At 41.0% G+C, this 20525-nt stretch overlaps 1 protein-coding gene across 1 annotated transcript in view; it reads right to left on the reverse strand.

Annotated features, from left to right (window-relative positions):
- The window catches only part of LOC113522772 (DNA topoisomerase 2-binding protein 1), a 32497-nt gene that overhangs the window by 7556 nt on the left and 4416 nt on the right, over positions 1–20525 (reverse strand). Inside the window, exons 5-24 of the mRNA XM_052897800.1 lie at positions 18857–19116; positions 17713–17888; positions 16748–16845; positions 16319–16441; positions 15462–15686; positions 14364–14544; positions 13647–13781; positions 12793–12977; positions 11956–12128; positions 10394–10593; positions 9867–10034; positions 9227–9340; positions 8737–8886; positions 7495–7643; positions 7009–7122; positions 5117–5167; positions 3803–4007; positions 2388–2554; positions 721–921; positions 38–261 (exon numbers count right to left, since the gene is read on the reverse strand). Of these exons, the coding sequence (XP_052753760.1) occupies positions 38–261; positions 721–921; positions 2388–2554; positions 3803–4007; positions 5117–5167; positions 7009–7122; positions 7495–7643; positions 8737–8886; positions 9227–9340; positions 9867–10034; positions 10394–10593; positions 11956–12128; positions 12793–12977; positions 13647–13781; positions 14364–14544; positions 15462–15686; positions 16319–16441; positions 16748–16845; positions 17713–17888; positions 18857–19116 (3299 nt within the window). The remainder of the gene's footprint in view (positions 1–37; positions 262–720; positions 922–2387; positions 2555–3802; positions 4008–5116; positions 5168–7008; positions 7123–7494; positions 7644–8736; positions 8887–9226; positions 9341–9866; positions 10035–10393; positions 10594–11955; positions 12129–12792; positions 12978–13646; positions 13782–14363; positions 14545–15461; positions 15687–16318; positions 16442–16747; positions 16846–17712; positions 17889–18856; positions 19117–20525) is intronic.

Raw genomic sequence — 20525 nt, forward strand, 5'->3', positions numbered from 1 at the left:
GCGGTGCGGCGGTGAGGGTAGGGAGGTGAGTACTAACGAGTGGTCGGGCGCGGCGCCGCCGGCGACGGTGACGAGGCGCGCGCGCTGGCGGCGGCGCGCGGGCGGCACGTGCAGCAGCGCGCGCACGCCGGCCAGCGCGCCCGCGCCGCCCGCGCCGCGCGCGCGCCGCCAGCGGTGCGCCGCCCGCGCCAGCGCCAGCTCCGCGCCGCTCACCGCCGGCAGGCTCGTCGCCGCCGGGTTGCCCCACTCGAACTCCTCCTCCTGCACATGGAAAAGGAAGTAAAGGAATTATTAGCAATGGAGTTTGACAGCCTCCTTGCTAGCAATATGCCCTATTGAAGGAAGCGGATTATTAGTAATGGCGTCTAACTGACCTATTGCTAGCAATATACCCTACCAGATCGACCTTCACGTGGTTCCCCCTAGAAATCATCGTAACTAATTTATCGTTGAATTCGTCACAATAGACTAACTGACCTGCTTCATCCTCACTTATCATCCTTCACTGATGCCTTACCAGTGTATACCGATAGTGCACGCGAGGTTACCATTCCATTATCACCCATTAAAAAAAAGCATGAACAAAATAAATGAAAGACAAGTTAAGTATAGACATGAACAGTATCATGGATATAACAGAGTAATAACAATAATAAATTTGCTAAGATTAGCTTATTTGAATCCCTAAACCGAAAGTGACACAGTAGAATGTTCCCGGACCGGAAGGAAACGTCCGGCGGCGCGGCTGCGCGGCACGTAGGCGGGGTGCAGCACCCAGCGGCCGGCCGCCACCGAGCCGAGCATCTTCTCGCTGCGGCCCGGCGCCGCGCACAGCAGGTGCGTCGCTGCCTCGTCCAGTTCCGAGCCCTCCGACACTTCGCCGCCCAGGCACCGGATCATCTCCACGATCTCTTCGCGGTTCTGGTTACAATTCATACTCAATTAATAAAATATAATCCCCACCTTAGATTATATAAATAGAGTGTCTCCATACAAATGCTTCGAGAAAAGCGGATCAACTTTTTCATACAATTTCGCATGATAAATAGTTACCAATGCTTCCTTTATAACATCTATATTTATTTTGTTTTATAATTTATACATATTTTTAATGTATAAAAATTAATTTTATTTATTAAATAATTAAATATGGATACGTCAAGATATAAAGTATCTTTAAAAGTACGCAAGTATATAGAACACTGACAAAAAACGAGTCAGCTAATTTGACAATTAGCTAACTAAAAGTTGACCCGTTTTTGGGATTCGATACTCTATCTATATAACCTAAATATACCCCACGGAGGGAATGGGATTGTTAGTAATGGAGACTAAAAATCCCATTGTTACCAACCAGGTCGACCTCCTCGCGGTTTTCCCTGAAAACTATCATGTTTAATTCCTGATGAAATCTAGTGGAATTCGTCACGATGGGCTAACTGACCTCATCCTCGCCTGTCATCCTTTACTAGTGATAGCGCGGGTAGGGTTACCATTCCATTATCACTCATAAAAAAAATCCCGCTCCCCCAGCGTACGATACGTATCAGCTCTTCCCCCAAACTATTGCAGAATGCCACCGTCTTCATCAATTCATCATCATATCAGCCTTTAACTATCCACTACTGAACATAAGCCCACCCTTGGAGGGCTTGCCAGTAGTTGCCACGCTTGGCAGGCGGATTGGCACCACAGTCAGGATTTAGAGATGTTTTAAGAAGGACGCTGCTGCCCATACCTCGCCCTCCCTTAGTCCATTCTTACGACATCCGCGAGAAAGGAAGGGGTGGCCTATTCTATGCCGGGACCCACACGGCCAAACTAAATATTATTACAACAGAAATGAGTCGTTCTTAGAGTGAGCTCGTATCAGTTAATTTTAAACTTTCGCGTTGTTTACACATATTTTAAATACACACTAGGGACTTGAAGGGTGCCCGAAGAGACTATGCGATCTGCCTGATAAAGACTCCGCTCATTTCAGTACTGTTGTGACCACGACGCAGTAAAATCCACGTCGAAACATCGGCAATAAAGAACAGACATGTAGGTACTATTTACCTCCGTCGGAGATGTGGTGAGTGCGAAAGCGAACCCATGTCTCCGACATATGGCACCTCGAGGGTATATCGTCTGGTTTTTGGTGGGTACACTCCCACCTTACGGGAGATTCCCACAGTACCCATTCACCTCCCACGAGGTGTATAGGTCTGCATAAAGCATTTTCCAGACAAAAAAAAAGGTACTATTTACCTGTTTTTTATCTTTTATATCGTGTTGTTAAGTCCCGATTGCGTATTTAAAATATGAGCTCGTATCGCTAACTTTCAACTAAAAATCGACTGTAAAAACCCATTTTTCTATAATACATTGAATAATAAACTTACATCAACATTGGAAGACAGCATGAATTTTTTGATTTTCGGAACAGGCGGTCCTTGCTGTGGTGGGGCGGAGTTAGGTGCGGACGCGGGGCCAGAGGCGGCGGTGGGCGTGGTGTCGTCCCAGCCCACCGTGTTGGGTTGCGACTCGGGACCTGCTTCCGGCTCTGGCGCTGAAAATGAACGAGTATGTATCACTCAATTTGCTATTTATACCTGACTAGGCCACATTATCTTTTTACTTGGGTTTTTAAACAATAGGTAGAGTGGCGTCCACTGAAACATTGTTACATTAACTTACATTACGTTCTTACAACAACTTTGTACAAAAGTCGATTGCTTGGGTACCTCTGTCCCATTCATGTTTCCACCGTGAAGCAGTTGTGTTTGCATGGCTGTGTTTCGGTTTGAAGGGCGTGATATGGCGTGAATTTACTGGGTACAGAGGAATAACACCTGAGTCCTCAGGAATGGCAACGCATGAGGGGTATCATGAGCGAAACAATATACTCTGTTATGTCCATGATACTGCTCATGTCTATAGGCGACGGTTACCACTTTACATCAGGTGGGCCGTCAGCTTGTTTGCCATTCTAAGTTGCATAAAAAAAATCACATAACAATCAGTTACAAGTGGATATACATTAGTAAGCAAAGGCAAGACAATTATGGACACTAAGACAGAAAGAAAAGAAAAAAATTTATAATAATAATTAAAGAATAAAGATTTTAGAAAGTTGGATGCATTAATGTTTTTAATTTTATCATAGTTAAGCTTCTGAAGCCACTCTGCAACTCTATTTTTTACACATACATAAAGATGCCGTCTTTAAAAAAAAAACGTTCACGCTCACTTTTTTACTTTATCCGAGCAGTAAGTACTTTATATTATTCTCAATTTCGTGTATAATATAGTATATGTCATATATGTGTAAGTATATTTGTTATTTATATATATTTATTCATTTATATATGTAATTTTAGTATGTATGTATATCAATAATTACTAGTACCGCATTCGAGTATTCTGACACTTTCCTATAGTTGACTGGGAGAGAATGCTTTTAGCATTAAGTCCGCCATGTACACATATTTGTACTAATAAATAAATAAACAAAAAATGCCTCGTTTAGAGGTGAAACACGTGTTCTAAAACGTGCGTGAACAAAACGTCTAATATATAAGGTCGTGGAACTTCTGGTAGTAATAGTGGTGGTCAATCTTCGAATGTTGGCAGTCACACACATACTAATGGTAGCGAAATTAAACAAAATAATTCTAATCAAATAACCAGTGATAAGGACTTCCGCAAGATAAAACCCAGTTCAGTAAAATAATGATAATAAATTATGCACACATTTTTTTTTCATCTGTTATAATTTCAGTTTTTTTTTTTTAGTGAGAGAAGTATTGTAACACACCTGGCGCTAGTGAGACCGAGTCTCTAGTGCGGCGCGATCGCTGCGAACTCAGTTTGTTGGCGAGTGCTGCATTCAACCGCTGCAACTGAGCATCCACCGCGGCAGGCAGCGCGCTAGAAGCACTCGTGGTGCTGGTCGCACTCGCTGCGCTTGCAGCGCTTTTTTCGCTGACATCCTGATCGTTGTTGACACCACTGCCAGCGCTCTAAGAGAATACGTTAATTATTTTTTTTTTATACAACTTAGAATGGCAAACAATCTGACAGCCCACCTGATGGAAAGTGGTAACCGTCACCTATAGACATGAGCAGTACTATGGACATAACAGATTATACTGTTTCGCCCATGATACACCCCATGCGTTGCCATTACTGAGGACTCAGGTGTTATTCCTTTGTACCCAGTAAATTCACGCCATATCCTACTCTTCAAACCGAAACACAGAATGCAAACACAGCTGCTTCACGGTTGTAACACGAATGGGACAGAGGCACCCAAGCAATCGACTTTTGTACAAAGTCTCCCTCTGGTATTATTATTGTATTATTGGAGGGAATTAATATTAAATACATTTCTGTAAATAACAAATGTATTTGTAGAAAGCTATAGGTATATTAATGTAATTTTATTTTTTATATATTGTTCATTTATTTATTAATTTAATTAGATAAATATATTATTGATACGTAATTTATTTGCATCACTTACAACACACAAGTAACATCAGCTATTGGTGCACCAGAGGGAGAATTTGTACAAAAGTCGGGTGCTTGGGTACCTCTGTCCCATTCGTGTTTCAACCGTGAAGCAGTTGTGTTTGCATGGCTGTGTTTCGGTTTAAAGGGTGGGATATGGCGTGAATTTACTGGATACAGAGGAATAACACCTGAGTCCTCAGGAATGGCAACGCATGGGGGTATCACGGGCGAAACAGTATACTCTGTTATGTCCATGGTACTGCTCATGTCTATAGGCGACGGTTACCACTTTCCATCAGGTGGGTCGTCAGCTCGTTCGCCATTCTAAGTTGTATAAAAAAATGTTTAAAGAAATAAAACAAAAAGTATACAAGAAAATTAAAAAACAAAACGAAATAACATAAAAGAGATTACACAATTTCTCGTGAATGATCCAAAATAACACAAAATGGTCACAACTCAGTTTATTGCTTTGCCCTCAAAAGAGCAAAACACATTAAATAAATTAATTAATTAGAAATTATCTTGTGATTTTCCGAAAGCGACTTCGCACATAAATTCAATCATTTAAAACCCAAAATAATATTGTTACGTAAATGAAGAAGGACAAGCTTACTTGATCCAGTGACAGTTTTGCCATTTTTGCTGGAGGTGTCTCTGCATTTTCCTGTAATGAAAAAAATGGAATACTTTCAATTATCATTCATACAAGCCGTTAACTGTCCACTGCTGAACATATGCCTCCCCCATAAGTACTAAAATCGCCTATATCTGAATAAACCCTATTAACTGCAAAAGTAATTGTGAGAATCTATTTATGTATGTAAAAATGTAACCAAACTGTACTGGAATCAATATCAATAGGAGCGCCCAGTAATTACGTGCGAGCACGTAGACGGCAATTATTCGATGTTCCATTACGAAGAACAGAGTTGGCTAAGCAAGCTCCCCTATCTCTTGCATTGAAACTACGCAATGATATTTTGAGCCAGTATCCGCAATTGGATGTATTTGCCTCCAACTTGCTGGAGTTTCGTCGAGTGACCACAGAGTATTTGTGTTCAGACGTTTTTTGTTTGAGTTAAATCTTTTTATATTATTTTTGTTATTTTTATGTAATATTCATTTTTATATGTTATTGTACTCATGCTTTCCTGGGTGAGCGTATTGGAAGACTGTAAGGCTCACCCAGTGGATGTAATAAATAAATAAATAATGGGTATATGGTAAATATAAAAAAAAAATCTAAAATCAATTGAAAATGTCAAATGGCTAAATAATTATGTATTTAATTATTTTAACAAATTGTTAATCTTTACAATCTGTATCATTCTTTGAAGAAAACAACAAAGAGTTTTAATTCATCGATAAAAAAAATTAAAAATGTACAATCTATCTTCTTAGATCTTTTTTTTCAGTAATTAACAACTGACTTCAAAAAATGAGGTTCTCAATTCAGTTGTATTTTGGCGCCTGATAAGGTATATTGCTAGCAATGGGACTGGTAGTCTGCATTACTAACAATCCCATCCTCCCCCCTCAATATTTATTTTATTTACACATACACTAAACAAACTTTTCGTTTAAATAATATCATTAATTAGATACAATGTCTCTTTAAGAAAAATAATATAAATTATACATGTTAAATATAACAAAACAACATAATAATTATTACTATTTTTTTTATCTTCTACTATTAATTATTGTTTTTTTTTTATTTTTATTTTTGGATTGCGTAATTTCAGTGGAATGTATTTTGTTTAATTATTTAAACACATATCGGTTGGGAGCCTGGTGATCTGTACTACAGGTTTTAACCTATTACAGACACCAGCTCCTCACAGCAGAGTTCCATATTAATTTTACTGTATCCTAAATACCTATGTGTAAATTTGTTTGTGAGGAGACATAAATAAATATATTATTTTTTAAATTTTACAAAAATTCTCATCTCCCCTCTTAAGGAGAGAAGATGGCAACTAACCCCCGGCAGCACAGTCGGCCGGGGTTCAGGGCCCCAGGGAGAGAAACCGGCGTACAATGCGGGCAGTATCTAAGAGCACCGCCTTCTGCATCTTTCCCGGGAGTGAGCCGCCTCGGAATCCCAACCGTCTGAGATGTTGTTCCAGACTGGTCGGGATAAGACCATTCACCGACAAAACGATTGCAATGATTTCGGTGGACACCACCCCCCACATTTCGGTCACCTCGTGAACCAGGTCGAGATATTTTCTCTTTTTCTCAGTTTCGGCTTTCACGAGGTTCTCGTCATTATTATTATTATTAATAATGAAGATTACACAATTATATAATAACATTACTATTTCACTTTAAAATTAGAAATAAAAAAAAACATAAAAAAAAAACAAAACGAATGTAGCAGTGTTTGTGCAAAGGACCTAACTAAGCATATGTCGCAGTTCCATATCTGAAGCTACGACACTGATTTTCAGTAGGCCCTAAATACGTGACTAAATAATATAACCAGTGTCTCATAGTTTGTACCTGTTGTTGCAGCTGCAGCTTGCGGGGGTGCGCGGTGTCGGCGGGCGCGGCGGGGGGAGTGGCGGTTGTGCCGCAGAACTGCTGCAGGTAACGGTTGCGGATCTCCGACAGCGGCTGAACACCAAACGGGATTAAGTAACAGCTGGCCAAGTGGGTGAGGTATTGTTAGTAATGACGACGCTAGGTCGACCATATGAGAGTGGTCTCTGCTGACAATGACGTAGAGCGATGTAAGAGTGGTCAAATAGTACGACAATAATTTGCCGATATTTTTTTTTATACAACTTAGAATGGCAAACAATCTGACGGCCCACCTGATGTATTCCTCTGTTACCACTTTCCATTAGGTGGGCCGTCAGCTTGTTGGCCATTCTAAGTCGTATAAAAAAAATAGTTTATCCATGTGAGAGTAATCTACCCATAGGATTCGCCTGTACTAGTGATCCGCTGATGTAAGACTTGTACTTTTATAATATAGCAACTCACGGTGTGTTGTTCGTGTTCGCGGTGAGCGGTCGCAGCGGGCAGCGCGTGCACGACGGCCCAGAGCCGCTTGCGGGCGGCGGGCGACAGCCCCGAGCCGGGCCGCAGCGCCGCGCCGAACGAGCTGTCCGGCGTCTGCGGCTGCGCAGCGACTGCACACCGCAACCGAACAAGGGGGAGACAGTTAGTAACTTAAAATAATTAAGCATTAATTAATTAATTAATAATTAATAAGTTATTAATTAATTAGATAATATTTAATTATTTACCAATTATTCAGATATCAATTAATTAGTTTAATTTATTGATTGATTAGTCGATAATTAAAGAGTCATTAATTAATTGGTTATTAATTAATAAATCTATATATATAGTCCTTAAAACCCTAATTAATATCATCTGCAGCGTTTTCTAAAGTGGGTTCCGCGAAACCTAGGGATTCCGTAAAAAAGTCACCAGGGCTCCGCGAAATTATTTATACAGTGAAACAAGCTCATTTTTCACTTTAAAAATTAAAAAAGACTATAAAATGTTTTATATTTTTAAAATATTTCTAATAAAAGCTTATGTTCTTATTTAAATTACAGTGTTTTTGATTTGTAATCATTTGATATGGGGTCCCATAAAATAAAAGGTATTTGGTGGCTTAACAATTTAGATAACACCTGATCTAATTAATTTATCACTATTGACCAGCTCACTTCTCGCACACACAAACAACCTACTTTTCCTCACTGGTGACCTGCTAGCGTGAATTCCAAAACGCAGTCGTAGTTACTAACAAGTAATACTTATATCTGATAACCCAATATAAAAGACTAAATGTTCGTAAAATAACTTTATTTAAAAAGCAGGATCATATTTCTTAACATAATCATCACCGTAATCAAGATAAAATTAATTTAAGTAAATATTGTCTATAACGATACGACGTGAGCTCCCTGCCGAAGTTTTTCCAAGAGACTACAGCATGGGGTTTTTCGGGGGGGGGGGGGGGGGGGGGGGATAAAGTGGTTCTGGTATTGCAGGCGTTCATAGGCTACGGTAACCGTTTACCATCAGGTGGGCCGTATGCTTGTTTGCCACCTCAGAGGTATAAAAAAAAGATACCAAAATTGACAAAGATATTACATAACATAATAAGAAAAAATATCTTTTGTAATTGTCTGAATAAAATATATACAACTTTTAACCAGACTCATACAAGCTGGTTGTTAAAAAAAAAAAAACAAGAATGTCACTCACATGGATCAACTGGGGTCCGTATGGGGTCGGAGGGCATCTCCCCGCGACGGACGGCCTGCAGGCGGCGGCGCGTGGTGGGACTGAGCGCTTGCAGGTTGGGCGTCGACAGCGCCTCGTCCAGCGGCGGCGTGCGGACCGCGCACTCACCATCTAAATATATGCAAACACGTTTAGAACTACCACCACATAAAGACACACATAAAGACATGGTATAACAAGGTTGCGGATGATCGGCAACTAAAGTGTCACCGATCATCCGCAACGGTACGCTATATATGTATATCAAATTCCATACTATTTGCTACTCTCGATCACACTACACGAAACAATGGTGGTATAAATGACCATTGTTTATTATATTATTTTATATTATTATTTATTATATATAATATATTGTATGTTTGTATATTCATGTGTATGTTGATGAGATTTCAGCAGAAGGTACGCTGAAAGATAGTAACTAAACTCAACGTATTGATGGTATACTAACCATTAGCAGCTAGATCCTTCAGTTCGTGCGGCTGCTTGGGTGTGTCCTGTGTGTCGCCGCCCAGCAGGCCCTGCCGCGCCATCGCAATGTACCGCGACGCCGGGGACAGATCGTCTGGGAACACAACAAGCTGGCTATATCTACCGGAGGAAGACTTTGTACAAAAGTCACCTGCTTGGGCAAGTACAACTTGTCCCGCTCCTATTTCGGTTCGGTTCGATCTACAAGTGCAAAATTAGGCCGAATCGCTATTAAACAATATAAGCCTTTAACTGTTCACTGCTGAACTTAGTCTCCCACTAGAGGAGTTTTCCCAGTAATTTGCCACGCTTGGCAGGCGGATTGGTAACCGCAGTTAGGCTTTGGAGATGTTTTAAGAGGGACACTGCTGCCTATCTCTCGCCCTCCCTTAGTCGCCTCTTACGAGAGTCACGGGAAAGGAAGGGGTGGCCTATTCTATGCCAAGAACACACAGTATACAGTAAAGAATGTAAAATAAACAAGTGACGTGCCAAAAAAGAGTCAATTTAAAACACAAGACCAAGTAAAAAACATCTATTTCAATTGGAGCATTTGGGATGCCATATCTTCTACCTATCCCAATGGGAGACGGGAGTGACGTATATGCATGTATACTGACCCACAGGAACCTTCGTTTTGGGAGTATCCTCTTTACTGAGGAGCGAGACCCGCCGCGGCGCCGCTGCAACTGGTGGCTGCATTACGTTCTCTTTGTCAACGACGGCGGGTTCCTCTCGAGTTGTCTCCGCCGCTGGCTGCTCTTTTGGTTTCTCTGGTGAGGGTGGAGCTGAATCAACAATAGTAAACCTTTATTATGGCACGTTAATGTATAGAATAGAGGTAAGTAATATATAGCAAACACCTGAGTCCTCCGGAATGGCAATGCATGGGGAGTATCATGGGCAAAACAGTATACTCTGTTATGTCCGTGGTACTGCTCATGTCTATAGGCGACGGTTACCACATTCCATCAGGTGGGGCGTCAGCTTGTTTGCCATTCTAAGTTGTATAAAAAATTGCCTTCTTCATAGTAAGTAGTATATGTATAGCAAATTTTATATTGATCGGTTAAGCCGTTATAAGGTAACAAACAAACTCACCTTCGCATTTATAATATGAGTAAAATTGGTTTGTCAGCTAACCTACCTTTTGTCTCACCAACGAGATGGTCCCTCTCGCTGACCCTCCGTCCGAGTTCAGCGCAGGTCAGCAGCCAACTGGCCTTCACAGCCGGCAGTCCCCACTTCACCGCCCCCAAGTATTTGTCCCCAGTGGGGGTGGGACAAATTAGGTGGGTAGACGCTAACGCGTTTGCGGTATTACGCCGACAGAAACGCAGTTGGGTTCTAGTAAATATAAACATACATTTTTGACAAACTTTTCCTTATAACGCAGAGGGCAACCGAGCATGCAGCTGACCTGGTGGTAACTACCGCCACCCACGAACACCCGCAACACCGGAAAAATTGCGGGTATGCTGCCGGCCTGTTAATTTAGACTATTATCTTGAAGGTTACGACATCGTATCAATTCGGAGAAATTGATTCCAAAACGTCGTTATGCGTGGAAGAAAGTAGCTTGACAAATGCACGGTAGAAGACTGCCACTCATCCAGATAGTTAGGATGAAACTTTGGTCCATGGCGGGTTTTTTTTTGATGGGTGTAAATGGATTGGTAACCCCGCCTGCGCTAACGGGATACGCTGGTGGAGCACCAGTGAAGGGTAATAGATGAGAATGAAAACAGGCCAGTTAGCCCATCATGATGAATTCATCAGGAATTAACCATGATAGTTTCCAAGGAGAACCGCGTGGAGGTCGACCTGGTTGGGTATATTGCTAGCAATGGGATTCTCAGTCTCCATAACTAACAATCCCTTTCCCCCCTGATCCATGGCGGGTTGTACGGTAGTGAAATTCAGCAGCAGGTATCCGAACAATTCCTCAGAACAGACAACAATCATCATCATCATATCAACCTTTAACCGTTCACTGCTGAACATAAGCCTCCTCCATGGGGGGTTTTGCCAATAGTTGCCACGCTTGGCAGACGGATTGGTAACCGCAGTCAAGCTTTAAAGATGTTTTGAGAGGGACGCTGATGCCCGTCCATCGCCCTGCCTCAGTCGTCTCTTACATCACCCACGGGAAAGGAAGGGGTGGCCTATTCTATGCCAGGACCACACGGTCAAACTTAATAGTATAGGGGTTTAACTAATAATAATTCATTTAATTTTCTTTTTTAATTTTTAAACCCTTCCTTGCATAATGGTGGAAACGTCCATCATAACATTGAATGACCAAAATTATATAAAAGAACAATTTCACTTTAAGTTGATCGTGTCTGGATACCTTTTTAATGTCCATTGCAGAAAAAAAAACATAGCTGTCAAATTTATTATTTTAACCATTTTTCCTTTAATTTTGAACATGAATTATATCACCTTGATTTATTTCATCAATAAAAAAAATCATACAAAGAAGGGTTAAGTTACTAAACTATTACTGATACCAGTAAGAAATTTTTTATGCAACACAGAAAAACAAACGAGCAGTAGCTATCTGAAGGAAAGTAGTGACCATTTAATACACATGAACAGCACAATAGTTGTCTATGGTGACAATTATGGGTTACCATTCCTAAGTACTAAAATGTGCTCAGAATTCCCTCAATTTACAAATCGTTCGACTAATAAAAAACAACTTACGTAGCACCGAGCAATTTGGCCAGTTCGTCAAGGAATGCCCTCTCCACCCCGCTGTAAGTGCTGAGGCTGGCCACCACTCCCTGTAAAGGAGGCGGTCCCGACCACTGCGGCAACTTCACGGGCCGGTGGTAGTACTGTATAGGCAGTAACTCTTGCTGGGAGAGGCAGTCTTTCTGTAAATAATATGTTGATATTTTTATCCTTAGAAATGGATGAATTTTGAACACTATTTAATATAATATGAGTACATTGTTAAGAGCGTCAAACACTAGATGAAAATTTGTTTTTTTATCCGTATCTGTCAAAGTTGACATTAATTAAAAAGTTTATGTGGAAGACAAGGCGCAATTTAATTTTTCGGCACAGCATCAGCTGAGCCGGTTTTTTTGCCTAATATGGGATACTTTTTGTATATGTTTTCTATATTTTATATTGTAATTGTATGTTTACTGGCATTAATGTTACTATTCTAAAAAAAAATCAAGTGTTGATAATAGAAGCTATACACGATTCCATTATTGTATGTACTCAATTCCTTTGCCTAAATAAATGTCCACATGGCCAGTATTTTTTTTTTGCTGGGTGGAAATGGTATGGTAACCTCGCCTGCGCTAACGGGATACGCTGACGGAGCACCAGTGAAGGGTGATAGATAAGAATGAAAACAGGCCAGTTAGCCCATCATGATGGATTCATCAGGAATTACCCATGATAGTTTACAGGGAGAATCACGAGGACGTCGACCTGGTTGGGTATATTGCTAGCAATAGGATTCTCAGTCTCCATTACTAACAATCCCTTTCCCCCCAACATGGCCAGTATTTAAACAGTACTCACGATCCAGAAGACGGTGACAGGCTCGGCGGTGCGTGTAAGCAGGTCGTTATCATCGAAGTCGAGCGGCACCAGCGTGTACGATCCACCCGCGCCCGCCGCACACAGCACACCGCCCGCCGCGGCCACCTCCGCGCCAACCTCGCTGATTGCCTCCTCGTCTAGCGCTTGCACTTCTATCTTTATACCTAGCCAGCAACAAATTCATTACATTATATATATATTTTTTTTTTTATACAACTTAGAGTGGCAAATAAGCTGACGGTCCACCTGATGGAAAGTGGTAACCGTCGCCTATAGACATGAGCAGTACCATGGACATAACAGAGTATATATATATGGCCGTGTGGTCCTGGCATAGAATAAGCCACCCCTAGGGAGGACCCTCTCCCTCTTAAACCATTTCTAAAGTCTGACTGCGGCCGCCTGCCAAGCGTGGAAACTACTCTACAAATTCACTGCTTCGGGGGGGAAGGGATTGTTAGTGTGTTAATTATGCAGACTACCAGTCCCATTGCTAACAATATACCCTACCAGGTCGACCTCCACGTGGTCCCCCCTGGAAACTATCGTGCTGAATTCCAGGTGTATTCATCACGATGGGCTAAATGACTTGCTCTTTCATCCTCACTTATCACCCCTCACTGGTGCCCCGCCAGTATATACCGTTAGCGCAGGCGGGGTTGAACACGAATGGGACAGAGTCTCCCTCTGGTGATTATATAGAAATATAAAAAATTCTATTGTAACCATGGCAAATATAAAAGCAAAAGAAAGAAAAAGGACGAAAGCCTTCTGTTGTGTGTTACATCAAAATAATCGTGTGTGTGTATGTGTATATATATATAATATCTTACCAGCAAATATCTGTTCTATCTCCTCTGTAGGATCCTCTGTCGCATCTTCAGTGATGTCCGGCTGTTCAGCACCTTCAGCGACTACTGGTGCTGGCTCAGGAGTTTTCTGCCGCGGGGGCTCCGGTTGCACGTTTTCTATTACAATAAACAAGTTTATAAAAATCATAACTATCCTTTTTGCTTCATCGTAGTCGGGTAAATAACATAATTTGTTTCTTAAAAAAAAAGTTTTTGATTAAAAACCCAAATTCAATAGTGACAAAACAAGTTATTTTTATTTAAAAAGTAAACTATGTATATATCTGTAAGTATATCTTTCCGCCGTGTCGGTCCCGGCATAGAATAGACCACCCCTTCCTTTCCCGTGGGTGTCGTAAGAGGCGACTAAGGGACCTTATGATGAAGGGGTGGGGAGCAGCATGCCTCTTAAAACATCTGCGAAAGTCTGATTGTAGTTGCCCATCTACATGCCAAATGTGGCAACTGCTGGCAAAACTTCCCTTATGGGGACTTATGTTCAGAAATAGACAGAATAGACAGTGGACAATAAAATAATAATAATAATATCCTTTCAGAGAAAAAAAGATTTTCCAAATTAGTTTATAGCTGACGAAATTATAAGGAAGAAAACATAAAAAAATACAGACATACAAATACAGGCGGGCCGTATGCTTGTTTGTGGCAAATGGCAAGCTATCGCAATAAACAAATGCTCACGGCTCAAATAGTGGTTGACGAGTTCATCTTCTGGTTGTGGATCGGGCGTAGGCTCGGGTCCCGGCAGGTGCAGCGCGGGCCGCCGCAGCAGCTGCAGGTTGCGCCGGGACATTGGCGATTCCGGCTCGGCGGCTGGTTTACTTGACTTCACCGGGGTAGTTGCTTCTGGATTTAATCGGTACTGAGGAGGAAATACGTGAGATTTTATAAGAAATTCGCTTAGATAAAACATTTCATAGGTATCACGACTAATGCGGTAGTCGTCATCGTATCACAATACGTTATTTGACTGATTTCTGGATAAGATCTCAGATTATTTAGTGGTATTTATAGATCCCCAAACCCAAAAAGTGATTATTTTTAATTCAAACAAACATTTTTTTAAAAAGCAGCAAATAAAAAAGTACAACTTAAATAGACCGCCAAAACGCAACTTTTTAGCAATATGGCGTCAGTGACGTCACAAGGAAGTAAACAAACATCTAGTGTGATACACGAGTTTTTATTTTTGTTAATCTTTACTGTTTCTCCAAAAAGAAAATGAATAAATATTTTGTACACTATAGTGTACACAAATATTATAAAGATTGGAAAAATGTTCTTTAGTGTGCCAAAAAATTCGATAACACGCAAAAAGTGGTTGCAACTTGTTTATAGAAAGCCTAATGTTATAGTGAATGATTAAAATGTATTCTTTTGCTAAGATCATTTTGATGTAAGTACATAATAAACAATTCGCTTGGAACCAACATTTTTTATTACATTAATATCAAACATTGATCATTTAAGATTATTTTCTAGGGTGAACCTCCCTAAAAAACCCTCAGAATATGTTTTCTCAGTGTATACGCCTTTAGTAATAAAGGACAAAGATTTAATAATAAAACAGTGGATAAATCAGTGTTGCCGTTCGATGAAGTTCAATCACTCATAAATACCTCTGTGCATAGCTAAAAGCTCTGTTCACGTTCGGGGGTAGATACCGACAATTCTGTAGTAAGTACAGCCTACTCTTAAACTTAAGGAACCTTATACATATACATGTACATAACGTAACACGGACACTTGCATAGTGACTGTAATTATACAGTTACATACCGGCGCCTCGTCAAGCGGACGGCCGGCACGCAGGCTGTGCAGCAGCCAGAGCGGTGACAGCAGCGCGGCGGCGGGCGCGGCGGCGGCGGCAGCGGCGGCGGCGCGCCGCGGCGCCAGTACGTGCGTCACTCGGCGCGCCGGCGCCGCCAGCCGCACGCCGCCGCCACGCGCCACGCATGCAGCCACGCGTTCACCGCACGCGCCTTCTAGCCCCGTCACCCAGAACTGATAATCAAACAAATCAATAAATAAATCTATTATTTATTTCACTCCAATTTTTTTTTATACAACTTAGAATAACAATCAAACTGACGGCCCACCTGATGGAAAGTGGTAACCGTCGCCTACAGACATGAGCAGTACCATGGACATAACAGTACACACACATACTGTTTCACCCATGATACCCCCCATGCGTTGCCATTCCTGAGGACTCAGGTGTTATTTCTCTGTACACTTTAAATTAACGCCATATCCCACCCTTCAAACTGAAACACAGCCATGCAAAAACAACTGCTTCACGGTTGAAACACGAATGGGACAGAGGTACCCACGCAAACGACTTTTGTACAAAGTCTCCCTCTGGTCTATTTATTTATACTTGTACAAAGTTGTAGCACTGGGATATGGCAGTGAATTTGCAGGATATAGAGGAATAACACCTGAGTCCTCAAGAATGGCAACGCATGGAAGGTATCATGGGCGAAACAGAATACTCTGTTATGTCCATAGTACTGCTCATGTCTCTAGGCGACGGTTACCACTTTACATCAGGTGGACCGTCAGCTTGTTTACATTTTATTGCCATACAGTCATGTCAAAATTACAGAGAGAAGGTGGAATCAAATAATACTTACACAAAATCCATCAAAAATGGGTCCAACCTTCTTTAATATACTCATATCGAAGTTTTCAAACTCTGTCTCTATCTCTTTATCTAGATCTGGCTCATCGCTTGCCCTTTTTAGATCTTGAGACAGCTGAAAGACAATTTTCAAATATTAGAGAACATCCTTTCATGTACATAATACCTATACAAATAATAATTAAAAATTCCATAAAAAAAAACACACCAACTTCGATCGCAGCAAAACCGCAACAAAAATTTCTATGGGACCATTTTAAAAGTATATTCTTTCAGATAAAAAAAAAAAGAATTTTCCAAATTTATAAATTTCAAAATTACGAGGTTACCTTATAAACATAAAAAAATCAACCGAATTGGGAATTTTCTTGTCTTTGTAAATCAATTTAAAGCTGGGAAAGTCGTGAATAATTTCATTTACCTTAATTTTCCCAGATAAACTGGTAACATCGGTAGCTCTCGATTCGTCGACAAAATTACTCGGCGGCCTCAAATTTGTGATACGTGAAAAGTTTAAACCTGTGAACAATTGGAGTTATATTTAAAGAGAGAAATATAAGGAGCCTTGGCCCAGGAAATGTACACTATGTACGAAAAAGCTAATTTGAAAGCTGTTCAATATTAATATTTTTTTTTATACAACTTAGAATGGCAAACAAGCTGACGGCCCACCTGATGGAAAGTGGTAACCGTCGCCTATAGACATGAGCAGTACCATGGACATAACAGAGTATACTGTTTCGCCCATGATACCCCCCATGCGTTGCCATTTCTGAGGACTCAGGTGTTATTCCTCTGTACCCAGTAAATTCACGCCATATCCCACCCTTCAAACCGAAACACAGCCATGCAAACACAACTGCTTCACGGTTGAAACACGAGTGGGACAGAGGTACCCAAGCAATCGACTTTTGTACAAAGTCTCCCTCTGGTATGTTTTCATGTTTTCTAAAAAATATAACTTTGTTTCTTGACACAACATAACTCAAAAATTTTGTAATTTTGATTAACCAATGTCTATATAGATATATAACGGGAAATTAACAAACTCTCTGTATATATAGACATAGGATTAAAAAAAACGTAAAAATAGTTTTAGTAATTTTGAATGACTGAATGAGAGGGAGACTTTGTACAAAAGTCAATTGCTTGGGTACCTCTGTCCCATTCGTGTTTCAACCGTGAAGCAGCTGTGCTTACATGGCTGTGTTTCGGTTTGAAGGGTGGGCATATGGCGTGAATTCTGTGAACATGAATTCTGAATGGCGTGAACAAAGTCTCAAAAATGAAATGGTATCCTAGCTTATACTATTGATATACATTGGCAGGCCACCAGTGAGGGATGATAGGTGAGGATAAAAAGTCAGTTGGAGTATTATCACTCACTCATGTCAGGCAGACGGTGCTCGGCGAGAGGTGAGGACGTGGAGGCGCCAGCCACCTTGTAGTTGACAACGGGCAGGGCCACCCCCCGCATCGCGGAGTCCTTCACCCACGACGGAAGCACACACGCCTTGCCATACTCTAGGGCAGCTTTATACTTCTCACTGCCTACCCCTTCCCTGTATAACAACCATATTATTACAACCTATTCTATTTTTTTTTTGTTTTTCCAAAAGTATACAGCATGGAGTTCTTCAAAAAAGGGGTTTTATTTTTTGATGGGTGAAAATGTTATGGTAACCCCGCCTGCACTAACGGGATACGCCGGCGGAGCACCAGTGAAGGGTGAAAGATGAGAATGAAAACAGGTCAGTTAGCCCATCATGATGAATTCATCAGGAATTAACTATGATAGTTTCCAGGGAGAACAGCGAGGAGGTCGACCTGGTTGGATATTTTGTTAGCAATGGGATCCTCAGTCTCCATTACTACCAATCCCTTTCCCCCTCAAAAAAGGGGTAAAGAGGTTTCTTCAGGATTGACAATGCGCGTATAATGCCCCTGGTATTAAACGTTAATAGGTTGCGGTAACCACTTACCATCAGATAGGTCGTACGCTTCTTTGCCACCTCAGTGTCATAAAAAAAACTTATTAAACTTCCATTACTCAGTACGACTTATTGCCCATTAAAGGAAGTTATTAATCAACTATTTTAATTTTTAATGTCAAAAATTAAAAGATTCCTAATTTAATAAATAAATTAGGAATCTTTTATTATTATATTTTAATGTAATAACTACCGATTTAACTTACAGAGTATACTGTTTCGCCCATGAAACCCCTCATGCGTTGCCATTCCTGAGGACTCAGTTATTCCTTTGTACCCTCTAAATTCACTGACATATCCCACTCTTCAAACCGAAACACAGCCATGCAAACACAACTGCCTCACGGTAGAAACACGAATGGGACAGAGGTGCCCAAGCAAACGACTTTTGTACAAAATATCCCCTCTGATAAAATTAAAAAATTATATACATTTTAATATTCCGTTGCGTATAATCGGCGGCCGAAGATCAACCTAATGTATGAAATAAGTATAAAATATTAAGTTCAAATAAAAAATCAATCTATTAAATTACTCACTTGGTCAATACAACTACATCTGTAGTCTCACTTTGAAAAGCTCCAGAGAATGTTCCACCGTAGTCGTTGACAAGCTTCATGATCATCAGTTTGTCCCGTTTAGTGATGCCGGAGGTGGTGACCTGCAGGTTGGCGAACGGCGGCAGTCGGTGGTGGTCGAAATCTGATGAGGAGCCGGAGATATTGGCGCTGAGGGACGCCTCCCAGACACCCTGAACCCAGCTCTCTGACATTATCGGTATGCCTTTCTCCACTGATTTCTGTAGTATGTAAATTTATTATTATTATTTCAGCCGTTAACTTTCCACTGCTGGACATAAGCCTTCCCCATAAGGGGAGTTTTGCAAGTAGTTGCCACACTTGGGAGGTGCATTGGCAACCGCAGTTAGACCTTTAGAGACGTTTTAAGAGGGACGCTGCTGCCCATTCCTCGCCTTCCCTTAATCGCCTCTTACGACACCCACGGGAAAGGAAAGCGTGGCTCGTTCTAGGCCGGGGCACACACGGCGAGTATGTAAATTAAATTATTGATGAATTATTAAACTAACTAAATACGAGTCAAGTTTGAGAGTTAAGAAAACCATTGTCCTTACTAACATTAGAAACATGAAAGTGAGTTTGTTTCCTCTTAGCATTGTAATGGCTCAAAAAATAGTCTGAGAAATTTTGTACACATGTACATAATAGTAGAGTTAGAAAAGGAGATAGACTATTTTTTATAATGGGCAATCAACACAATTCTGGTCACGCAGATAGAGTCGTAGCTAAAAGTTAGTTTCGGAGACCACTTTTGCATTCATGAACCTCAGTGGGTTCATGAAAAAGTACTTATAATAGATGAGCTTGTGTGAGTACAAGCTTGCCAGTTACATGTAACTTTTTAAACTAGGCCTAATTATGTAAACGTAAATTATTATATATCTATTTTAGTAAAGAGTGTATAAGATTTTTATATTCTCATATAAACCGTTAACTCCACTGCTGAACTTAGACCTCTCAGATGAAGAGACTTTTACCATTAGTAGTAATTTCAGTTTGAAGGGTGGAATATGGCAGTGAATTTACAGGGTACAGAAGCATTACATTATACTTTAGTCCTCAGGAACAGCAATGCATGGGTGATATAGTATAGTACGTTATATCCATGGTACTGCTCATGTCTAAAGGCGACGGTTACCACTTTCCATCAGGTGGGCCATCAGCTTGTTTGCCATTCTAAGTTGCATAAAAAAAAAGTGACAGGCGTGTTGGTAACCGCAGTTATGCTTTAGCGTATTTTAAGAGGAACGCTGCTGCCCGTACCTCAACCGTTAAGTTCCCTTAGTCGCCTCTTACGACACCCACTGGAAAGAAACAGATGACCTATTCTATGCCGGGACCACACGGCGAAGGTAGAAAGGGATTGTAAGTAATGCAAACTACCCATCCCATACCATTGCTAGCAATATACCTTCTCAGCTCGACCTCCATATGGTCCGCCTGGAAACCATCGTGCTGAATTCGTTAGCCCATCGTGATGTATTCATCACGATGGGCTAACTAACCTGCCTTTTCATTTTCACCTATCATCTCTTACTGATGCCCCGTCAGCATATACGGTTAATGCAGGCGGGGTTGCCATTTCATTATCATTTATTAAAATAAACCACATAGGGAAAAATTTAATAAT

The sequence above is a fragment of the Galleria mellonella genome, unplaced genomic scaffold, assembly GCF_026898425.1.
Source record: "Galleria mellonella isolate WM207_F2 unplaced genomic scaffold, CSIRO_AGI_GalMel_v1 utg38, whole genome shotgun sequence".
Lineage (NCBI taxonomy): Eukaryota > Metazoa > Arthropoda > Insecta > Lepidoptera > Pyralidae > Galleria > Galleria mellonella.